Raw genomic sequence first — 22,000 nt, 5'->3', positions numbered from 1 at the left:
TAAAAAAAAACTACCGATCGAAACGAGCCTAGCGATTGGGTAAACAAACATAGGCTCCCTTCAATGGTCATTCTCGGTAAGGTTTGACGTTTTATTGAAGGACACTCAACTGAATAGCGATAGTTTGACAGACCTTGATTGATATGGTTCTAGGATATCAATGGAGGCTAAAAGTAGCTAAATAAGCTGCTATCATTTAAAACGACTACCAAACCGTTCTAGTAATTTGCTAACGAATAACATTCCAGAAAGTAAATGGAAAAAGTTTTTGTAATATATTAACAGGAAAAAATCTGCTAAAGTGCAAATGGGACGTTATTAAGTTCTTTTTCTTACATTTGCTTCTTGACAGTATATTTTTATGCTTCTTTGAAAAAATCAATAGTAGTCATTTTATTGGACGTAAATTGATACATTGGAAACAGCGGATTTCAATTTGGCAGGAAAGAACGTCACAACAGGAAGTAAACGGAATATATTTCCACAATAACAACGTCTTTTATTCCATTTCCGTGTGAAATTTTAAAAACTTACATCTTTAATTCACATATTGTTTTGATTTGCTTCATAGTTTATCAAAATAAATTCACAAAATGTCGAAATAATGGTATGTGTGCAGTGTTGGGGCCCGATCTCTCTGTCAACAATGTATTCCTATGTGCCAGACTAAAGTTTACCGAAGTGTCAGTGTGAATTTCGTTAGTAAGGATATACATGTATATGTAAAACATAGTACATTTGTACTAGTATATGCGCCTTGGACTGAGAATCACTAGAACATAAGATTTAATATTGCAATTGTAACTTTATTTAGGTTTATTCATCTTATTGCACTGTACTTGAATGATATAAACACAAACAGCTAGATTTAAAGGACTTGTAATTTCTATGAACATAATTAAATTAAAAACATGTATCTCATCAAGACAAATATATGAGATAGCTTGTATCGTTTATGATATATAAGATACATATATTAAAAACAAATAAGATATCGCTTAAAATCCAAATCCATGTAAGATAACTTAAATGATCAATATAATATCTTATATAACTTGGTTAAGTTATGGTCATAATTACTCCATGATTAAAGACGACTTGGCTTGTCGTATAAACTAGTATCACACCAACAATTCTTGATAAATGGTAATAAAGTATTTAAAAAAACCCTATTGAAACTCTGTCAAAAATGATTAACATACAATGTATAATTGTCATACATAACGCTACTCCACTACCATATTATATCTTTGAGTCCTTTGTTGCCTTTCATTCCACACTTTGTCCCCGCTACTTTACATCCAAGAGTTATCGCCTCCTGTACACTCCGACCTTGACACAGAGCAAAGATGGTAGCAGCATTAAATGTGTCACCGGCTCCGAGAGTGTCCACCAGTGTTTCCGGGGGAAATACGGGACTGGTACACAGGACACCATCTGTACTACTGAGAGCTGCGGCACCCTGGTCACCCCACGCACAGATCACCACGGCCCTGTCAACACACAGACATATATATAAAAACCATAATATTCTGGTATGTAAGGAATATAGGTGTTTAAATAATCAATTGAAAAAACAACGGAAACAATATCGCATAGTTTACATTAATTAACATTTTGAAATGAATGCCATGATTATTATACTCATTATAAAAATATATAAAAAAAAAAGCAAAAAATATATTTACATATAGAATGATCTATACCATGATTCATTTGGTTATATTTTTAGTTAATATTGAAGCAATTTTAGCGACTTTAAGCAACTAAATCTGAAAGAGTCCTTATCTGTGACCAAAAATAAAATAATTAGGCAGGCCCTACATTGTCTCATATATTCCGGTCGTAATCGGATCGTTTCGAATACGTATGCCTCCAAGAAGGAACCACATGGTGATGCTTATACAAGAAAGAGAAGACGGAGATTAATCTGAACGAAAACCGAAGAAAGACATAAGTGGCCACGAGATTGTAAAGCACCAACCGTAGTTTTTTATTCTATTTTTCTTCCTACGATTTCGTTTATGAACAACAAAGCATCAACAGATACAGGTTGAAGAATACCATGATCTTATTTCGAAATATCCGATATATTTCCTTGTGCGATATGACGTCAGACGTGTTCGATACTTATTGATATGGCAAGTGAGTCACCACCCTAGCTCTCGTTTTGAGAATGTGACTTGACCTGAATTTGACCTATTTTTGTATGGTACGCTTACTCTTCCGGAACACCTGGTCTTACTCTCCGTGTCTTCTTCAAGGATCTCAATACAAATCTATATTCTTCTTTTCTTTTCTTTTTTCCTTCTAGTTTTATCATTTTGAGGATTATGGTTTTGTTTTCTGTCAATATGCTCTATTGTTTTTGACCTTGTTTGTTCGTTAGCGAGTTAGAATTATGGTTTCGTTTGAACGACGGCATTCTTTGTTGGGTTCATAATATCAACCAATGAAATTAATCTTTAAATCCCGAATGTATATTCACATAATGCAAAGTTTACGGCATAAACTCGTGTATCACTTTGTTAAAAGCCTATTTCATTATCTTTAGGAAGAATTTACCATTTCCTGAAGGTATTTATATAAATTTATAATCCCCATGATATAGACCTACCCAGGTTTGCATTTCTTAACATATGCACGAACGGCGTCTTCTTTGGAAAACAGACGGTCTTCACCAGCCTTATCCTTGGAGATAAACAGGACATCCGCATACTGTATGAGACAATCTGCAATGTAACACAGAACTATCTATTAAGCTATTCAATAGGATAACACGAATGTGTACTGAATGATTGCCCAAAATCTTATATGTAGATAAAGTGAATTCAAGTTTTTTCTGCTAGCATTCGGCGGTAACATGAACTCTATCTGAATTCAGCGTATACTATATCTCTATCTCTGCCTTCTTCAGCTTCGTAAACTCTGACTGCGAATAAATTAGCATATACGAAGTGAAAAAAGGCTCAGCGGATTATTCGGCGAGGGAATCGGTACATAATTATGACGTCTATTTGTGACATTACCGGAACGTCAACTAGACGGCGCTATTTTGAAAGGACTGATCAACGCAATTTTAGCGTTCTCTCCTGTTACCCGATGATCTCTCCACAAAAAGCTAACGTCAAGTGAGTATTTTGTCAAAAAACTAAACTGAATGTTGGAAAATGAGTGCATATTTAACTTCTCCACGAGGTAAGCTAACAACAGATGGCTGAAGCGTGCCGTTCCAAGAGAACATTTGACCATGTCACCACTAAATCTGTGTCAATATACCCTGTGGTTGACAACCATAGTTAATCTGAGACGGAAATTGTGGATTGTGAATAAACATGCGGATTTGTTTATTTTAATTTTGTTAACAAAACTTGTGCCTTTACGTAGCAACCACGGCTGCCGTAGTTACCAACGTCGCAGCACATCTTGAATTTTACATTCTTCGCACTGTATTTAAACGATTTGTTTGATGTAAATATAAGGCTTGTACCTCATTTTGACTGCGTATACCGTATACTCGGGCAAAATGAGGTACAATCCTTAAATAAAGAACACTGGTTACTACTTTATAATAGTTTGTCTGTGATCACGATATTTTGAGAACTGCCCCACTGTGTCTTGTATATAAAGAGCCAATGCTAGAATCACACGTAAGGAAATGTGTCACCTGCGCCCACGTCAATAGGATGTCGTTTTGGAATTTCAATAGTCACCTTAAAAAACTTTTTCGTTTACATACATTTACATGAATAAATTGGTAGAGGGCGAATAAACCCACACATCTTAAGACATATAGATATAACAAGAAATAGGTAGAACAACCAATCAAATTTGACACAAAGATCAAGCTCAACCTGTAATTCATTATCCATGAAGAAGTCGTGTACCAATTTACATATTGATGTGGCAGGCGGTGACATGCACTTATTCAAAGAATTCTCTATGTGCGAAGGGCTATGTAATTCTAGAAAAGATAGAATATTGACATAAAATTCCAACTCGAACCGTAATCAATTATGATAAAGCCATACACTAAGTTGCAAATGGATGCTGCAAGAAATTGTTTAAAAGGATGGAAAACATGTTATTAGAGAATTTTCTATGTGCAAAGGCCACAACTGCAGCAATAAATGAAATATCCGCACGGTATTCAAATTCTAATTGTAATTCATTATGACAAAGCTACATACCGAGTTACAAATTGACGTGGAAATCGGTAGTGCAGAAAAAGTAAATATAATCGTTCACCTATATAATTGTTTTGCCAGCTGGTCTTTCATTAACGACAATATAAGCGGCGAAATAAATGTTGATCATGTGCAGGAAAAAATAATATACATTTGTATTTGTATTACAAATGTATCTTACAATAACCGGTTGGCAGGACTCCAAAAACAGCTGACCCATTTTAGGGTAGTTTTATGCATTCTTAAATGAAAATCAAAATAGGACCAAATTTCATCACTGGGTGCAGCCATTTTGTAAAGGGCGTATATTATTTAAGCATTGAACGGCTTTCAGTTGGCATTCATATTGACTATGAATGCCAACTGAAAGCCGTTCAATGCTTATATTTACCATTTGCGATTTTTTATTTGTCGTGCGATTTTTTTTTGAAATTTTCAGATTCAAATTTCTGTTTGCAGTTCATAAGCTGGTGAACTCGCAACTGAATTGGTAGGGTTATATAGAGGCAGTGCCATACAATGGTAAATATTGACTAATCAGTTTTGCTTTACAAGAATTCTGGTGACCTCGTTTTGATTCAGCAAAACAATATGAAACAGTTTACCAGACTCACTGTATGGCGTAGCGTGCGCAGCCAACAAAAGTTCTGTTGACCAAAATGAGTCAAATTGACTGAAATTTAAAAAACAATCTTCTCTTGAATTCATGAACTTAACGTCTAATGTCTCTCTCTGGGAGGGGGGGGGGGGGGGGGGGGGGGGGGGATACAATTTCCTTTACTTTACGTAGGGAAATCCAAGTTGAGAGCAGCATTTGTAGAATTGCAATTAGAAATAATTCATATTTGGTAAGAACCATCCATATGAGATGACAGTTTGATAGTTTACACATTTTGGCCCTGAATGATTTTGGCCAAGGACTGATGGGCGGAGCCAAAATGGGCCCAATTGAAATAAATCAGGCCTTAGATGACTGTTAAGGTGATACTTTGAACCGATTGTCATAAAACATTGACATGAGAGGTCTTTGCGCAACACTTGCTTTGGTTTTGTTTGTTTGTTTTTTTAGTGCTCAAAAATTGGCTCTTAAATGGAATTGTTAGTTTTGCTCATGTTTAATTTCTCATTTATAATACATGTACATAATATAGGCTTCACAAACACCTTTATTATTATCACTGCCCATTCTAGCATCAACATGCTCGCATACACACGTACATGTATATGATAACAAGAGGCATTTGCACATACACATAGAAATACACTTACACTCGAATTATTCGCATTCAACAAACACCCTTAAAGTAAGAATTTTATTTTTGAGGGCAAAATATCATCAAAATATTTAAATTCGATTTTCCCCCCAAAAATATGTTTTGTCATGAATACAATTATAGTACCATTTTTTTTGCAATGATAGCTTATGATAAAATGAGATGCTGGAATATTTCAAACATGACCTTATCATGTACATAAAAACAATACGACACATAACATAACATGAAAAAGGGATTTTTTCCCCCTATATATCCTGGTGTTAGAGACCAGCATGCCTCCTACTACATCTACTTACGGGGGATAGGCACGTGCTGTGGTCATTTTGAAATACTGGCTCGAAATATGTTATATATCACTGAAAAGGTTAGAGTATTTTTTTTAAACGATGCATAAATGGAAAGAATAGGACTTCATTTGTGGCCAGAATCGAAATTTAAGGGGGGGGGGGGGGGGGGGGGGGGGGGGGGGGGGGATAGCTCTTATGAGTTGTACTAAAACACTCAAGTATCACATCAGAGTAAGGTTCATTGACACATTTACAATGAACAAAACAAACAAACAAAATCATGGGTCCTGATGAAGTAGTATTTTAGTCACAAAGACTTTTTACACAAATTACCAATCCACCTGATGTCCATTTATATAGATACTATAATACATGTATATGGACAATGGTTTGGGAATTCGTTCCAAGTCTATGTGCGATTTTAGTCTGCTCTTCTAAATGAAAAGTTATATAAAACCTACCTAGTATGCGCCGTCCAGGTTTCTCCAATTCGAGTGAGATTGTGATCTTGTCGATGGCCGTATCATTGTACTCCACCATACTACGCATCATCTGACTGTAGGCCTCTGGGGCTGGCCTGGCCTTAATATGTATCACATTAAAGTTACAATACAATAAACAATCAATGGCTGGCAATGTTTCCACCATTGTATCGAAATGTCAATCAAGTATGAGCAAACTGTTTAACAAAATAAGAAAACGTATATTTTGGGCGTGGTGTTTCGGTGGTATTTTACAACCAGTGTACAGTATATGTAGATTTGGGCGTGGTGTTTCGGTGGTATATTACAATAAGTGTAGGATTTGGGCGTGGTGTTTCGGTGGTATATTACAATAAGTGTAGGATTTGGGCGTGGTATTTCGGTGGTATATTACAATAAGTGTAGGATTTGGGCGTGGTGTTTCGGTGGTATATTACAATAAGTGTAGGATTTGGGCGTGGTGTTTCGGTGGTATATTACAACCAGTGTAGGATTTGGGCGTGGTGTCTCGGTGGTATATTACAATAAGTGTAGGATTTGGGCGTGGTGTCTCGGTGGTATATTACAATAAGTGTTATTACAATCATTGTAGGATTTGGGCGTGATATTTCGGTGGTATATTACAATGAGTGTAGGACTTGGGCGTGGTGTTTCGGTGGTATATTACAATCATTGTAGGATTTGGGCGTGGTATTTCGGTGGTATATTACAATAAGTGTAGGATTTGGGCGTGGTATTTCGGTGGTATATTACAATAAGTGTAGGATTTGGGCGTGGTGTTTCGGTGGTATATTACAATAAGTGTAGGATTTGGGCGTGGTGTTTCGGTGGTATATTACAATAAGTGTAGGATTTGGGCGTGGTGTTTCGGTGGTATATTACAATAAGTGTAGGATTTGGGCTTGGTGTTTCGGTGGTATATTACAATAAGTGTAGGATTTGGGCGTGGTGTTTCGGTGGTATATTACAATCATTGTATGATTTGGGCGTGGTGTTTCGGTGGTATATTACAATAAGTGTAGGACTTGGGCGTGGTATTTCGGTGGTATATTACAATAAGTGTAGGACTTGGGCGTGGTGTTTCGGTGGTATATTACAATCATTGTAGGATTTGGGCGTGGTGTTTCGGTGGTATATTACAATCATTGTAGGATTTGGGCGTGGTGTTTCGGTGGTATATTAATTACAACCAGTGTAGGATTTGGGCGTGGTGTTTCGGTGGTATATTACAATAAGTGTAGGATTTGGGCGTGGTGTTTCGGTGGTATATTACAATCATTGTATGATTTGGGCGTGGTGTTTCGGTGGTATATTACAATCATTGTATGATTTGGGCGTGGTGTTTCGGTGGTATATTACAATAAGTGTAGGATTTGGGCGTGGTGTTTCGGTGGTATATTACAACCAGTGTAGGATTTGGGCGCGGTGTTTGATTATACTTGTTGTGATATACAACCGAACACTCACGCTCAAAATTTACTTGTTGAAGGTTTCTTATTATGTTAAACAGTTTGTTCATACATGATTAATGGTGGGGAAAAAGGCAAAAAATATTATGGTTAATCGCTTGCAAGGTATGATGATTATGCAGGTTAGGAACGCCTAGTTGACTGAACATTTCAGTTAAAACCTAGACATCTCATCATCAGGATATGAGATGTTTCGCTGTGTTTAATGCACCATTACTGACAAACATATTACCCTGCTATATATGAAGGATGGTCTTACATGAGTTGCCATCCAAAGCAGTGTATGATTTTTTTCATATCACGGAACCTCTGGCATTAAAAATTGCATATTATCTTACAAGATATCTTAGATCGCGCAACTATCATTTCATCCACAATTCGTGACACAAATTTATGACATCACAACTCAAATATATTTGAAATCATAACAGAATGAAAAATGCCATCTTTTTTCACAACTTTCTATATTCATAAACATTACATTCTTTTCAAATGTTATATGGCTCTATAATCTAAATATTAACGTTAATCATAAAATATTCTTACCTCAACGTGAATCCATTTATACTGTGATAGATCTAAGGTTTGGAAATGATTAAATGTGATGTTCGGTAAATTTCTGTAAAAGGAAATGTAAAAATGGACATGATTAGGTTACAACCATGAGATGTGGTATTCGACCGTAGTCTGTCCAGAAACAGTGTTTGTTTACACTAGTCATCGAAAAGCACTGCATGGTTTTTCTCACTTTTACATGTAAAAGAACATTCTCCATATTATATTTTGTGATCAATAAAAGACGTTGATGGCTGACACTCCTCTGACATCTTGGATTTTTAAAGATATATTCTTGTTATCGCTATTTCTCAAATAAAATATGTTAGTTCTCCAAAGTGTCTGGTTATACATTTTACTCTCTTGGACTTTCACATGCAGTTCGGAACTCATATTGACTTTGTAAACAGCGTTCCTTTTCAACGATAAAATTTTCACAATGCTTAGTTCCTAATGGCATTTATCTATTACATTATTTTAAGACACATGAACTTGATTTTGACAACAATTAAAGATTGGCATCGGTCTGAAAAGGCATTAACGCTAGCAAATCGGCCACCCCTCCCCTCGCTGTGCATATGAAATCAGTTGAATGATCGAAAACTAAGATGGCGTAAATTGACTATCCTAGAATAAGTTGAATGATCGAAAACCAAGATGGCGTAAACTGACTATCCTAGATTTAGATATCTTCATTGCATCGCTGTTTCATAGAATTAATCGAAGGGACCTTTCCGAACTTTCTATGTAGCTTCCACTTAGTTCCTAGTTTATACTTACTATTCTAGTCAAATGACGACCTCCCCTTTCATAGGATAATACAGCTAGATGAATTTGAGTCATCCTGTAACCACATAATCCAATTGCTATTGACATGCTTGTCAATACAGCAAATATTTAAGGTAAGAAGAGCAAAGGACAGAGAAAACCTTAAATTGAACCAATAAAGACAAAACCGCAGAGGCCGGTTAAATCCTTCCAAAATCTCTATACAATAATATTTGTAATACTTGGGTTATCTGATCTTTTCTAAACTAGTCTTAACCTCATTGATGGACATTATTGCTTCTAAAATGTCCCCTAATTTCAATTCAAATCCCAATAAAGTGGTATCATTTCAATTAATAGCTACAGTGTAATTAATAAAATAATGAAAATCAGTATTGTCTGAAAGGTAAAATGAAATATGTTGATACAATAACCTGATTTAGTATCATATTTACTTGGCACAGTGCAGAATAGTCCTTGATCCATTTGACTGGTTTATGATCACCATGGACACGGGAGTATTGAAGTCAGGCCCACACACCATTGCGTTGTCAAAGTTAACCCCGTAACTCTTTAGATTATCTCTAAGAAAACTGAAAAATAGAACTAATATCAGTAAGAATATAGAAATGTTAGATTTATATAGTTATAACTATATGATAATTTGCAATTCTACTGATGCTTATTTTCAACAGTAATCGATGACATATATAAAAATGACATACTCGCTCTCTATATCTGTTGCTATGGCTCCCATGAACTCTGACCTCTCCCCGAGCATGGCCAGTACTGTGCTTGTTGTGGAGGCATTTCCTCCTCTCTGCCAGTAGTAGTCCAGCAATCTATTGAAACACACAAGATGTAAACTTTATTTATCTTACAACAATAGCGACACAATTTATATCAACTCATAGTAATCGCGCTAGAAGCGCGCGAGAGGTCTTAGGCGCGAGAGGTCTTAGGCGCGAGAGGTCTTAGTGCGCGAGAGGTCTTAGTGCGCGAGAGGTCTTAGTGTTGGAAGAAACCAGAAATCTCGCAGACAACCCACGCAGTTAGGCAGCTAACCTTTTCATGACCGATCGGGGAATCGAGACCCGGCCGCTTAGGCGAAAGGCAAGTGTGCTACCACTGTACCACCCGACCACCCAGAGATCCAAACAATGAAGCGAGTGTGTGATAGTAATGTAAATTTGTTATTATTCTCTTCTATAATGTAAATTTAGGAACTAATCTACATATTTATATACCTTCAGCTTGTTATGAACACCCTCTAAATAACAGCGACCACCCAGAGATCCAAACAATGAAGCGAGTGTGTGATATTAATGTAAATTTGTTATTACAGCTTGTATTCTCTTCTATAATGTAAATTTAGGAACTAATCTACATATTTATATACCTTCAGCTTGTTATGAACACCCTCTAAATAACAGGGAAAATGTTAAAAGCTACAACCGGTTTAATATTTTCCCCCTTCATGTCTGATGGGTTTCATCTGGAAACACTGTATTAGCATTTCACACTAAACATTCTACGAAATAAATGACTAAAAAAGTCATATATATCGCCCAGAACCTCTGGAATGTGGCGGTGGAGAAATGTTACTCTCACTTTATCCTGTAATGTCGGTATTCTACGTTTTTTTTTTTTTTTTTTAACTTTTCATATGCCTTGTCCTGTGAGAAGTACAGGGACCACGGAACCAAATGATTTCCCATAGACGGTAATGTTAACGTTTATCACTGTACTGCTTAAATGGAGTTTTCAACACTGGTCCAGTAGCAATAATTTTGAAGTATGTCATCTCGGAAACCTCTAAATGGAATTATAAAAAAATCTACCAATTTGAACTTTTTTATATGGGGGCCGCCATCTTGTATTGAAATCAGCACCAAAAATTCATCTAAATTAACAACAAAATACACACTTACTTACCTCCCCCTGACAAAAACAGGCTAGCAAAAAAATAACTGTTTTTCTATATATTTTACATCTATATGTATTGCCCGACCCACATATTAAAACTTTGGAAACTTCTCTCACCTTAATATCCAATCAGTAGGCCCCGATGTATTCACCTTCCTATTAAATCTTCTGCCCAAACGGGGAAAACCCACATTCTATTTTTGATTTGGTTCTGTGGTCCCTACAGACCAATAGACACATTATTAGGTGTCTACCTGTACTGCTCCACTACAGCCAATCAACAGGCGTGTTACTATGAGGTCCCTATCTTGTTACTGCTCCACTACAGCCAATCAACAGGCTTGTTACTATGAGGTCCCTATCTTGTTACTGCTCCACTACAGCCAATCAACAGGCTTGTTACTCTGAGGTCCCTATCTTGTTACTGCTCCACTACAGCCAATCAACAGGTTTGTTAGTCTGATGTCCCTTCCTTGTTAATGCTCCGCTACAGCCAATCAACAGGCTTGTTACTCTGGGTCTCTATCTTGTCACTGCTCCAATACAGCCAATCAACAGGCTTGTTACTCTGAGGTCCCTATCTTGTTACTGCTCCACTACAGCCAATCAACAGGCTTGTTACTCTGAGGTCCCTATCTTGTCACTGCTCCACTACAGCCAATCAACAGGCTTGTTACTCTGAGGTCCCTATCTTGTCACTGCTCCACTACAGCCAATCAACAGGCTTGTTACTCTGAGGTCCTATATCTTGTTACTGCTACACTACAGCCAATCAACAGGCTTGTTACTCTGAGGTCCTATATCTTGTTACTGCTCCACTACAGCCAATCAACAGGCTTGTTACTCTGAGGTCCTATATTTTGTTACTGCTCCACTACAGCCAATCAACAGGCTTGTTACTTTGAGGTCCCTTTCTTGTTACACATTCGATGACCTATTGATTCACCTTTGTTGTGAGTTTACATCTGACATGCATACCATTGATGAAAACATTTATCTTTGACCTATGGTGACCTATGTGTTGACATTTACTATACTTTTGCTTGTTCCAACGTGAACAAGTAATACGTATCCGATTTTTCTTATTATTTATGACCAGTTTAACTTGTGACCTACATTTTCCTCAACTTTGCATATACAACGCTCACCATGTTTATTTCTTTTTAGATAAGGTTGGCCTTGCCTTCAGTATGACTAGTTGGTGAATGTTACAAAATATGACTTCAATTAGTGTATCCCAGATACATAATTCGAGTAATCTTTGATTGACTGGATTTTATCACTACGTAATCTGTGGTGGACTGAGTGTGGACTTGTAATTTCTCTAATGTACTCTTGACAAACTTATCTATCTCTCAAATGGCGGTCTGCGTTTGAAAAAATCAGTCACACCAGACCATCTCGAGAGTGTGACAAACTAATTATCTCATGTCCACCCTGATATGAAACTCAACCAAACTGACATTGTCACGACTAGATCTGATAGAATTGGAACATAACAGAGTGAGAGCTCGGGATAAGTGTCCGAGATCGGCTGGACAAGAAGGTGTGGGGGCATATAAACAGAAACTAGGAATGTCACAATCATGCTGAACAACTGCGATTAGCTAACGGAACTGAGAGTCGTCCAGTACAGAAATGGTAGCTTGTAGTAGTAGTTCTGATTCAGAAGCAGTTTCAGATGAAACTGAACTGCCTCCTTTATACAAGATCAATAAGAGATTCAGACAAGACAGGAATGATTGATGAGATGGGGATGAAATTCCTTTCATGAAATTGCATAAACGAGTGGTTAAGGTGTCTCGACACTTTACCACTAGCCCTCCACCCCTGGGTTGCGAGTTCGAAACCTACGTAGGACAGTTGCCAGGTGCTGACCGAAGGCCGGCAGTTTCTCTCCGGGTACTCCGGCTTTCCTCCACCTCCAAAACCTGGCACGTCCTTAAATGACCCTGGCTGTTAATAGGACGTTAAACAAAAACAAACCAAATCACCAACTAACTTACAAACGTTATTGACAGAGATAGATACTAAGTAGTACATTGCCAGTTACACTTGAATGGCCACACAACCCCATTACAATTTATGGGAATATTGTAGATTCTTAACCGGTAATAATCTAATGGAAAACGATACGATCTTGGTCATTGCGTCTTTCTCACATTTGGATATTAATGGAAAATTCTAATTTTGCAAAGTTATCAACCTACCCTTACCAATTATCATGAAATCTTAAAACGAATCTCAAGTAATTACCATGACTGTAAAATATCAGTTAGAAGCAGAGGTTATTGGCGTGAATATTGGCCGACGAGACGTTGAATTATGTAAAATGCGAAACCCAGTGTATCCCACTATCTGCAGTAAAATGTACATAGTTGCACTTTTGACACTGGATGACAATAAAATTTCATAATTGTGTACTACAGTAGTCGCACCATGTTCTCCAGTTCCTACAACATCATATCTTGATCGGATCGTATGGGTATAACGCCTAATGGGCCAGCACGATTTACCATATTCCGTCAAATACCGACCAAAACACTCAAACTTTACAACCCCCGACTGGGTTTCTGAAATTATATCAGACCTGTTCAGCAGCTAATGAGTTTATGGCCCTTCTTTAGGATACAGAGTCACTTTGAAAATATAAGGAATATGGAAGAAGTACTTATAACTGATAGATCTAAAATAGAATTATGGGAACCATTCCATGTAGTTTAACACAATTTTACACAGGATGAACTGAGGCCAGTTATACAGATTCACGTGCGGGAACTAAATGATGAACGAACACCGCAAGTAGAATTCCTTCAAAGGATGAGGATCCGAAACCCCACTAGACACAGTCAAATTTAACCATTTTAAGTATTCTTTTATTGATCAATTTATTTATTTGAATAATTAATTTGATATCCTTTATTATCCAGTTGTATATCCATATACCAAAATAGTTGATTTGAAATATTAAATTAACGTTGTAAAAGCTGCTGTTATAAGGATGACGATCTACTCGTAGACAGTGACCAGGAATCATTCAATATATAGGAATCATTACCAATATCATGCATAATTAATATAAGTCCATTGGTAGTCTGTGTGGACTGAACTATATACTACATTTGTACACACATGTATATGTGTATGCAACTGCCATCTCAACTTCAAACTATAATTGTGAATTATAAATCTTTAAACAAACGGGACGACTGTTTCAAAATATGGCTTCAACTGGTGTATCCCATATAGATCATTCGAGTAATCCCTGACTGACTGTTTGAAGGGTCTGTTTTATCAGTACGTAACGTGCACAAATGTATGGTGGGCTGATTATGGACTGGTAATAAAACCATCATTCCGTAACTAATGGCAGTGGACAGCACTGCTATCTTATTATCGTATTAGTCTGTACTCTTGACAAACTTAACTGTCTCTCAAACGGCGGTCTTCTTTCGAAAGTGCAGAAACATGTAATTCCCCTGGTAAACAGAAGCTCGACAAATCGGGCATTGCCTTAACTACAGGTCTGATAGAATGGGGGCATAAACAGATGGAGAGTTCGAGGTAAGGGACAGAGCTTGACTGGAAAAGACCTCAACAACAGACTCCATTGTCAATAATGAACGAGACCAGCCATCGTAGTTACTCTTGTTTTGTTACATAAACCATGTATTAATCTGTGTAGATAGAAATTTATATAATCTATGTGTGTAAAAATGAATACCGAAGGTCATGATAATTATAAGAGGATTTAATCAAGGTGCCATCAATATGTTATCTACAGAATGATTTTATTTTTAATGAACACATCGTCAATGCATACGTTGTAATTTGTTCACGCTCGTTAACCAAACCAACTATAAATATTACGCTGATTTATAATGACGTCATAACATAAAAACTTCCAAGTACCAGCTTGGTTTAAAAAAATCTTAGAACATTGTCTACGTCACCGTAGGTGTTTCTTGTCTATACTATTTAAAAGTAGCATGTATTATATATTAAATTCAATTATTTTTATTTGCCCATTTGTAACTACACTGCAATCATACTGTTATTACCATTTATGGCTAATGCTCAGTTAGACTTAAAACTTGTTTGGAATAGGTTAGGTGGCATGGTCACTTGTACAAAATAAAATCATCAATAATCACCAACTGCCTAGCTACTGTCAATACCCGCAACAACATCCTAGACGGTGTTGGACGACATCCCCACACTCACGCAGGAGATAACGCCAACATCGTCGCCAAGAGATAATAAACTGTATCACTGACCGCTGAGAGAATTCCGACCAATGTATTTGGCGAAAGACTGGACTGCAACAACCCTACCGAGACAACGACGACACTAGGAGACTAGTTCGCCGCGCAGCTGTATCGCCACGTGTACCATTACACAAGTAGAAGACGTATGGTTCCGAGCATTAGAAGACATCGATGATGCTGACCTACCCGTTGACGTTACGCCATTCACAGACTACGTTGTTGACCAGTGGATAGAGGGAGACAGAACCGTTTGGAACCACTGCGACAACGACGGACGAAGGACAACCAACCACTTAGAAGCCTGGCACGGGGAACTCAAGAAGATTGTACAAAACGTACATCCCAACATCTTCACCATTATACAGACATTAAAGGACATACAGACTACTAATGAGATAACTAGACTTCGACGTCGCGCTGGAGGAACCAAACGATCCCAACCCAGGAAAAAAAGAAACATCGACACTCGCCTTGCCCTTCTGAAACAAAGACTGGAGAATCACCCTACGCCGACGCAGTCTCCGAACTTCTTCACTTCCGTTGTGTGTACTGATGTAACATGGACAGTGCTTTATCGTGTATGTGTCAAAGACGTTGTCAACAATATGCGATTTTAATGCACATCTCCTCCCGGCAGTTTAACTTTAAAAATAAAAACCGTATATTGTTTGGCCCTAAATGACCCTAGTTGTCGATGGGCCGTAAAACATAAACAAACAAACAAACAAACTCCTCCCGGCAAGGAAAGTTTGCCATTGGTACAATGTGTTTTGCATTTATATCTTAATGTATTTGGTAACACTGTGATAATATATTTGTACATTTGCATGCCTGTTACAGTTTTCTGTGTATATTTGTTAATTCTAATTTTGTCCGTCGTGTATACGTACATTCACATTATATAAAACATATAACATTCTAAGATCATAATAATGATATTCCTATCAAAATATGTACATCTGTAATATCATATTAACATATAACATTCTAAAATCATAATAGTGATGTATTCCAAAATGGGTAACTTTATATTAGCATACATGTACATGTCTAGTGTTCTATATATAATTGAGATACTTATGGTGTTATTCCTTTCAAAATGTGTTGCATTAACATATATAATAAGTTCAATTAACTTGCATAATTCTTATGCTCTAATAACTCATCCTTATCAATGTGATTAATACTATACTATACAATTCTATTCAAATAAAAATGTTGAAATTAATTTGCTAATGTCTTTGGTTCTTTAGTTGTCAAATGATTTCTACATGTAAAATATATCCGGTAAATACAGAACAGGTATGAAGCAGCCTACAATTATACCATCCCTTCCATGTCCCTGCCTATTGTTCTAAATATGTAGGCGTTGGGGGGTTTGGTTCCCCCCAAGTAAATATTGAAGAATGCAACAATACTGTAAAGTGGACCTAAACGAAAGAGAAGAATTCTCTAATTATATCAAAGACAATGAAACTGATAGAGTGACAGGACTACTGCAAACTATAAGTCATAAAACAAACCAATCGGAGATGGATGGTGCTGTACATAATATAAGGATGATTTTTTCCAATAATGTAAATCGGTTTTTGGTGTTAAAAATATGTATACCCTTCTGATAAAACCAAAAACAGCAATGATAAAAATGGTTTTCACAAGAGTGTGCTAACAAAAGACGAGAATTTAATGTTGCAAAACATAACTATAAAATAATGAAAAATAATCTTAATAAAAATAAGTTGAAGAGAAAAGGCAGAGAATATCGTGATATTATGAAAAAAATGTCATAAAAACTTTCAAAACTAAACGGAGGGAGAATAGAAAAAAATGTCAAAAAGTGACCCAAAGCAGTTTTGGGATATTTTGAATCAGATAGATTGTACGATGAAAAACACTAAAGTGAATAATCCTATAGAAGAATATAAAATTACTTAAAAAATCTCCAGAAATCTTGAGAGTCGGACTTTGGAAAAAAATGTTGAAAAGTGATATTAAAGGTAAAATTTTAAATGTAATTTATAACCTATATAATGACAATAAGACTGTAAAAAATGGAAATGAACAAACTAAATTTTTCTCGTGTAATATCGGTTTAAAACAAGGGGGAGTTTATCGCCATTTTTATTTTCAATTTATTTGAATGATTTAGAGGATGTCTACAAGATATTGATTACAGTCAAAACTTCATCGGAATGTACCTAAAACTATTTATTTTGGTATATGCCGACGATACTGTCGTGCTAGCAGAATCACCCGAAGATTTACAGAAAGCATTAGATGTATTTGGTGATTACTGTAAAGAATGGAAATTAAAAGTTAATATAAACAAATCTAAGATACATGTAGTTATCTTTTCGAAAATAAAATGAAAAATTAATCGTAAGTTTATGCTTGATATAAGAAAATGTACCCCAAATTTAATGGTATACGAGTAATCAGGACGCTTTCCATTAGTAAATATAATTAAAAATAGAATTATTTTATTTTGGCACAAATTAATTACAGATGATAAAATATAAAGTAAATTATATAACATTATCTAAGCAATGCATGAAATGAATGTATTTCATTCAAAATGGTTACAATTTGTAAAAACAACACTCCATGATTCCAAAAAATGACTAGTTCAGATCGGCAAAAACTGAAACATATGCATGATATGGTAAAACAAAAGCTAAATGATCAAGCTATTCAAAAGTGGTTTGCGAAAATCGAGAATAGTAGTAGTAGAGGGCAAAATTATCTATCATTCAAATCTAACTTTGGTTTTGAGATTTAATTGTCTAAATAAGAAAGAAGGGATCGCATAGTGTTTTATAAGTTTGGCACGTCTAACTTCCCTTTGCCAAGGGAAAACTGGTCATTGGATAGGAATCCCCCGCGATGAAAGAAAATGTACACTATGTAATGAGGATGAAGTAGGAGATGAATATCATTATCTGTTTAAATATAAAAAAATCTATTTGTCAGATTTGGGAAAATTTTGTACCGAAACATTATTATACAAATCCAAATGTTAACAAAATGAAAGGAATGTTTGCAATATGTAACTTACTATTAAAGCCACATACTCCCAAACAACCTAAAATTCTGGTTGCACACATATACAAACTGTATTAATGGCAATCCAAGATGCTCGACCACTAACCTGAACGCTTGACAGGGGGAGTCATTGAGACATCAGTGTATAAAAATAACTCGACGCATTTATATTTATTTCGAGATTTGTCACGGAGCCGAGAACGAGGCTATAACAACGTGCACTGCATATAAACTACCGGTGTTTACATATCGAGCATACGTGAACTTTGCCTAATAATGCTTTCATTTAAACATATTAACAGAATATTCGCGTAATAACTGAACAAAATAAACAAACATAGTTTACATTTAAATACTTAATTTTAAAATGTAGCAATATGCATACAACAAAACATCGATAAAGGTTTAGATCGGTGAAGTTGACAATGTTCAAAAGCTAACCAGCAATCTAATAGACGTCCGGCAAAATCGGAATTCGAGTCTATTCCCTTTTCTTTCCTGACTAAGTTCCAACGAATCATTACCTTCCCTAAGGAAATACTCGGGTTTTGCCGATTCCACCCACTTTTGCGTCTTTTTTTGGCAGAATCTGTGCGTTTTCGCAGGTCCACGCTTTCGGCGTTCCGCCATTTTGTATATGGCCTGTAAAACCTGCCGTTGCATTGTGGGACTGATTTTCAGAGAAACTTGGTCCGGCAGCCACAGTTATTATTTTTGGGAATGCCCCGTATACTTTCATAAATACACATTTTCTTTCAGTTTCTGATTCACGATAATCTGTTAGGTACATTGTATTTATCAAGTCCGAAAACTGTAAAGCGCTCAAAATGTAAACATTGATATATGTTTCTTCGGGAGTATGTGGCTTTAATAAAAATGATAAGCATATTCCTTGTAAAATTACAAACAATTCTTAAAAAAACCAAAACAATTAAGATAAAATATTTATTGTGTATATCAATATATCATTATTACATTACAGCCTGTTGGATCTGTCCCTGTTATACAATTGTTGTGTATTGTTTGACCTCTTGTTACACGCTAAGTGTGTCAGAGTGAAATAAGAATCTTGAATCTTGAATTTTGGGAACATACAGTGTAGGCAGGGTACGAATTAGCCCGAGTTTCCTCTGGTCCTGACACTTTGTCTGGTGTTGGGCCATGAGAGCACATTACTATACTATGTATATGAAAACGTGGACTGGTTTTTTTTAATGTTTTTTACCTAAAATAACGAGATACATGCTAAAAAGATAACAATAAAAACATTTTGACTATTGAAAATCTGTAATATTCTTTATTATCTTAATTGAAAAAGAAGGGTACGAGTTCGCCACACTTGGGTACTAGTTCGCCTGTTTTTGCGTGTACGACTTCGCCAAAATTTGGGTACGAGTTTGTGGGTACGACTTTGAATTGCTACGAGTTGACTATCTCCCTGACATAACACATATTCTACCATGCTTGCTATGCAACGCCAGTTTTGATTGGTTTAAAACCATGTATTATTTTCCAATAACCCACGCTCGTGCCAATAATACACGGTCGTGAGTCACGGCTGTTACAATTTTATATATCTAATATTCACACGCTTTCTAAAAGGTTACTATAGCCGAGTGGGCTAATGGGTTAGTCTTTCAAATTTTTTTTATCACGACGTGAGTTCGAATCCTACGGAGGCGCCCCCCCCCCCCCCCTTTTTTTCCTTTTCTTTTCTTTTCTTTTATCCTTCTTTTTTAAATTTTCAAAATCAATGCCATATGATAGATGCTATTGATCGTAGTACTGTATTGCCTGTATATTTCATCAACAAATAATGCAATACTCAAGAAATAAATTTTTCTCGGGGTTTCTTTGCTGTTTTTCTATTAGAAAGAGGTCGACCTCAGAACTAAACAGTACATGGTAGAATAGAAATAATCAACTTTGACTCGTGTATTGTTGCAGGATATACAACTCGGACTCGGATATTTTGCAATTTTAATTAATAACTCAGGCCTGCGGCCTTCGTTATTAATTTAATTGCAAAATATCCTCGTCCTCGTTGTATATCCTGCAACAATACACGAATCGTCGTTAATTATTTCTTAAACAAACGGATGAAGGGATTATTCGCTTATCTAAAACACTCATTTATTCCCCTATCGATCCTCTGTTCAGATTTTCACACTGTTGACCCGCCATTTTGTAAGTGACAGTACTACGTATGAGGTCAACTAATCACCCTACTTGGAACGCAATGGACCGAAAAAAGCAAAACAAATACATTGTATTTACTTCCTATATAGTTTTAATCAAGAAAACTAAGCTTATTATTTTCCAAACCTGTTATATTCAATACAAGAATACATTTTTACATATTATAACAGGTAGACTGTATGGAAATAGATGTTGCATTTTTGTCTTTTCTCTCCATCGTGGCCCGATATGGTGATTCGGCCGACCGCGTCCTACATATTTTTCAATATGGCGTCGAATCAAGGGCAAATATTTTACCAGTCGAGGGTTTATACAGACAGAATAGAATATCGATTTGAGAATAAATGTCTGTTTTGTGGTAAATAAATATATCATTTATCCATAAATGTAAGGTAGGTGTTTTGTAACGCCCGATTTTATTTTGTCTGCACCAAAATCTTAGCAACACCAAACGTTTCCAAAACATACGGTGTCAGGGCCATAGGAAACTAGGGCTATGTATCCGTTCTAATTAACGCCCAGACGTTATCACACGTGTGTGGGTACTAGTTCGTACGTGTGTGATGACGTATGTGTATAGATGTGTGTGATGACGTATGTGTATAGATGTATACAATCTAGATATATACACTGACATGTACACGTTTAACATTTTCATTTATATAAATATGTATTGTATTTTGTATTTAATAGGGCTTATGGAAAACACAAATTGAAATGGTAAACAGGTATATTTTAATTACAATAAATACCTTTTGTCCGTATCTTCTGTTGGGTATCGGTCACTCACTGTCACAATATCCAAACACACAAGCCCAATGCTTAGCACCTTCTTCAGTCCAGATGACGAGTCCATGTTTTTACATGCAATGTAAGGTAGTCTATATCACAGTGGCCGCGTAATGCCGTGTTGTACCCCGCAGGTGTGACGTTTTGTGTGATTAAACTTAGCCGAATCGACTCATACAAATGTACCAGCTCAGTGTACAAAAGACTCGCGTTTATTTATTACTATTTCGTACACTTTAACAGAGCGGTTGACTAAGTTGCGAGCGCAGTCATCCATTCATTGGCTGTTGGCTATATATTATTTATTTCCTATCGTGATCCGTAGACACAGTGTGATGCGTGGAATGGATGTAGTTGAGTCTGACATATTGTTTATTTAACAGAAGTAATTTGCTTTTATGTTTGAAAACGAAAAAGAAATAGAATCAGAGACTTGTATATCAGGATGGTGAAATATACGCCTCTGATAGAATGCAACAAAAAACAAAATTTATATGTAAACATAAATAAAACAACCTTCTAGTTCAACATCGATGGCAAAATCTATCCTTGTATATGTACAATGTTTCGTTAAAGGGCTTTGAACATAACGCCTATGTCTATATTAAAGGGTTTTGAACATCACGCCTATGCCATGTTAAAGGGCTTTGAACACCACGTCTATGTCTTGTTAAAGGGCTTTGAACATCACGCCTGTGTCTTGTTAAAGGGCTTTGAACATCAGGCCTATGTCGTGTTAAAGGGCTTTGAA

General features: G+C 36.2%; 1 protein-coding gene across 1 annotated transcript; it reads right to left on the bottom strand.

Moving 5' to 3' along the window:
- Nucleotides 1-785: 785 nt before the first annotated feature.
- On the bottom strand, nucleotides 786-21,537 carry LOC117333210 (ketohexokinase-like). The gene is made up of 7 exons (XM_033892385.1): nucleotides 21,213-21,537; nucleotides 9,751-9,867; nucleotides 9,481-9,618; nucleotides 8,249-8,321; nucleotides 6,213-6,333; nucleotides 2,618-2,732; nucleotides 786-1,493 (listed from the first exon to the last, which is right to left on the bottom strand). The coding sequence occupies exons 1-7, from the start codon at nucleotides 21,314-21,316 to the stop codon at nucleotides 1,235-1,237; spliced, it is 927 nt and encodes a 308-aa protein (XP_033748276.1). The 5' UTR covers nucleotides 21,317-21,537; the 3' UTR covers nucleotides 786-1,234.
- Between the last annotated feature and the right edge of the window lie 463 nt (nucleotides 21,538-22,000).

Source organism: Pecten maximus, chromosome 8 (assembly GCF_902652985.1).
Source record: "Pecten maximus chromosome 8, xPecMax1.1, whole genome shotgun sequence".
NCBI classification, from domain to species: domain Eukaryota; kingdom Metazoa; phylum Mollusca; class Bivalvia; order Pectinida; family Pectinidae; genus Pecten; species Pecten maximus.
This window is presented reverse-complemented; position numbering and strand designations above follow the sequence as displayed.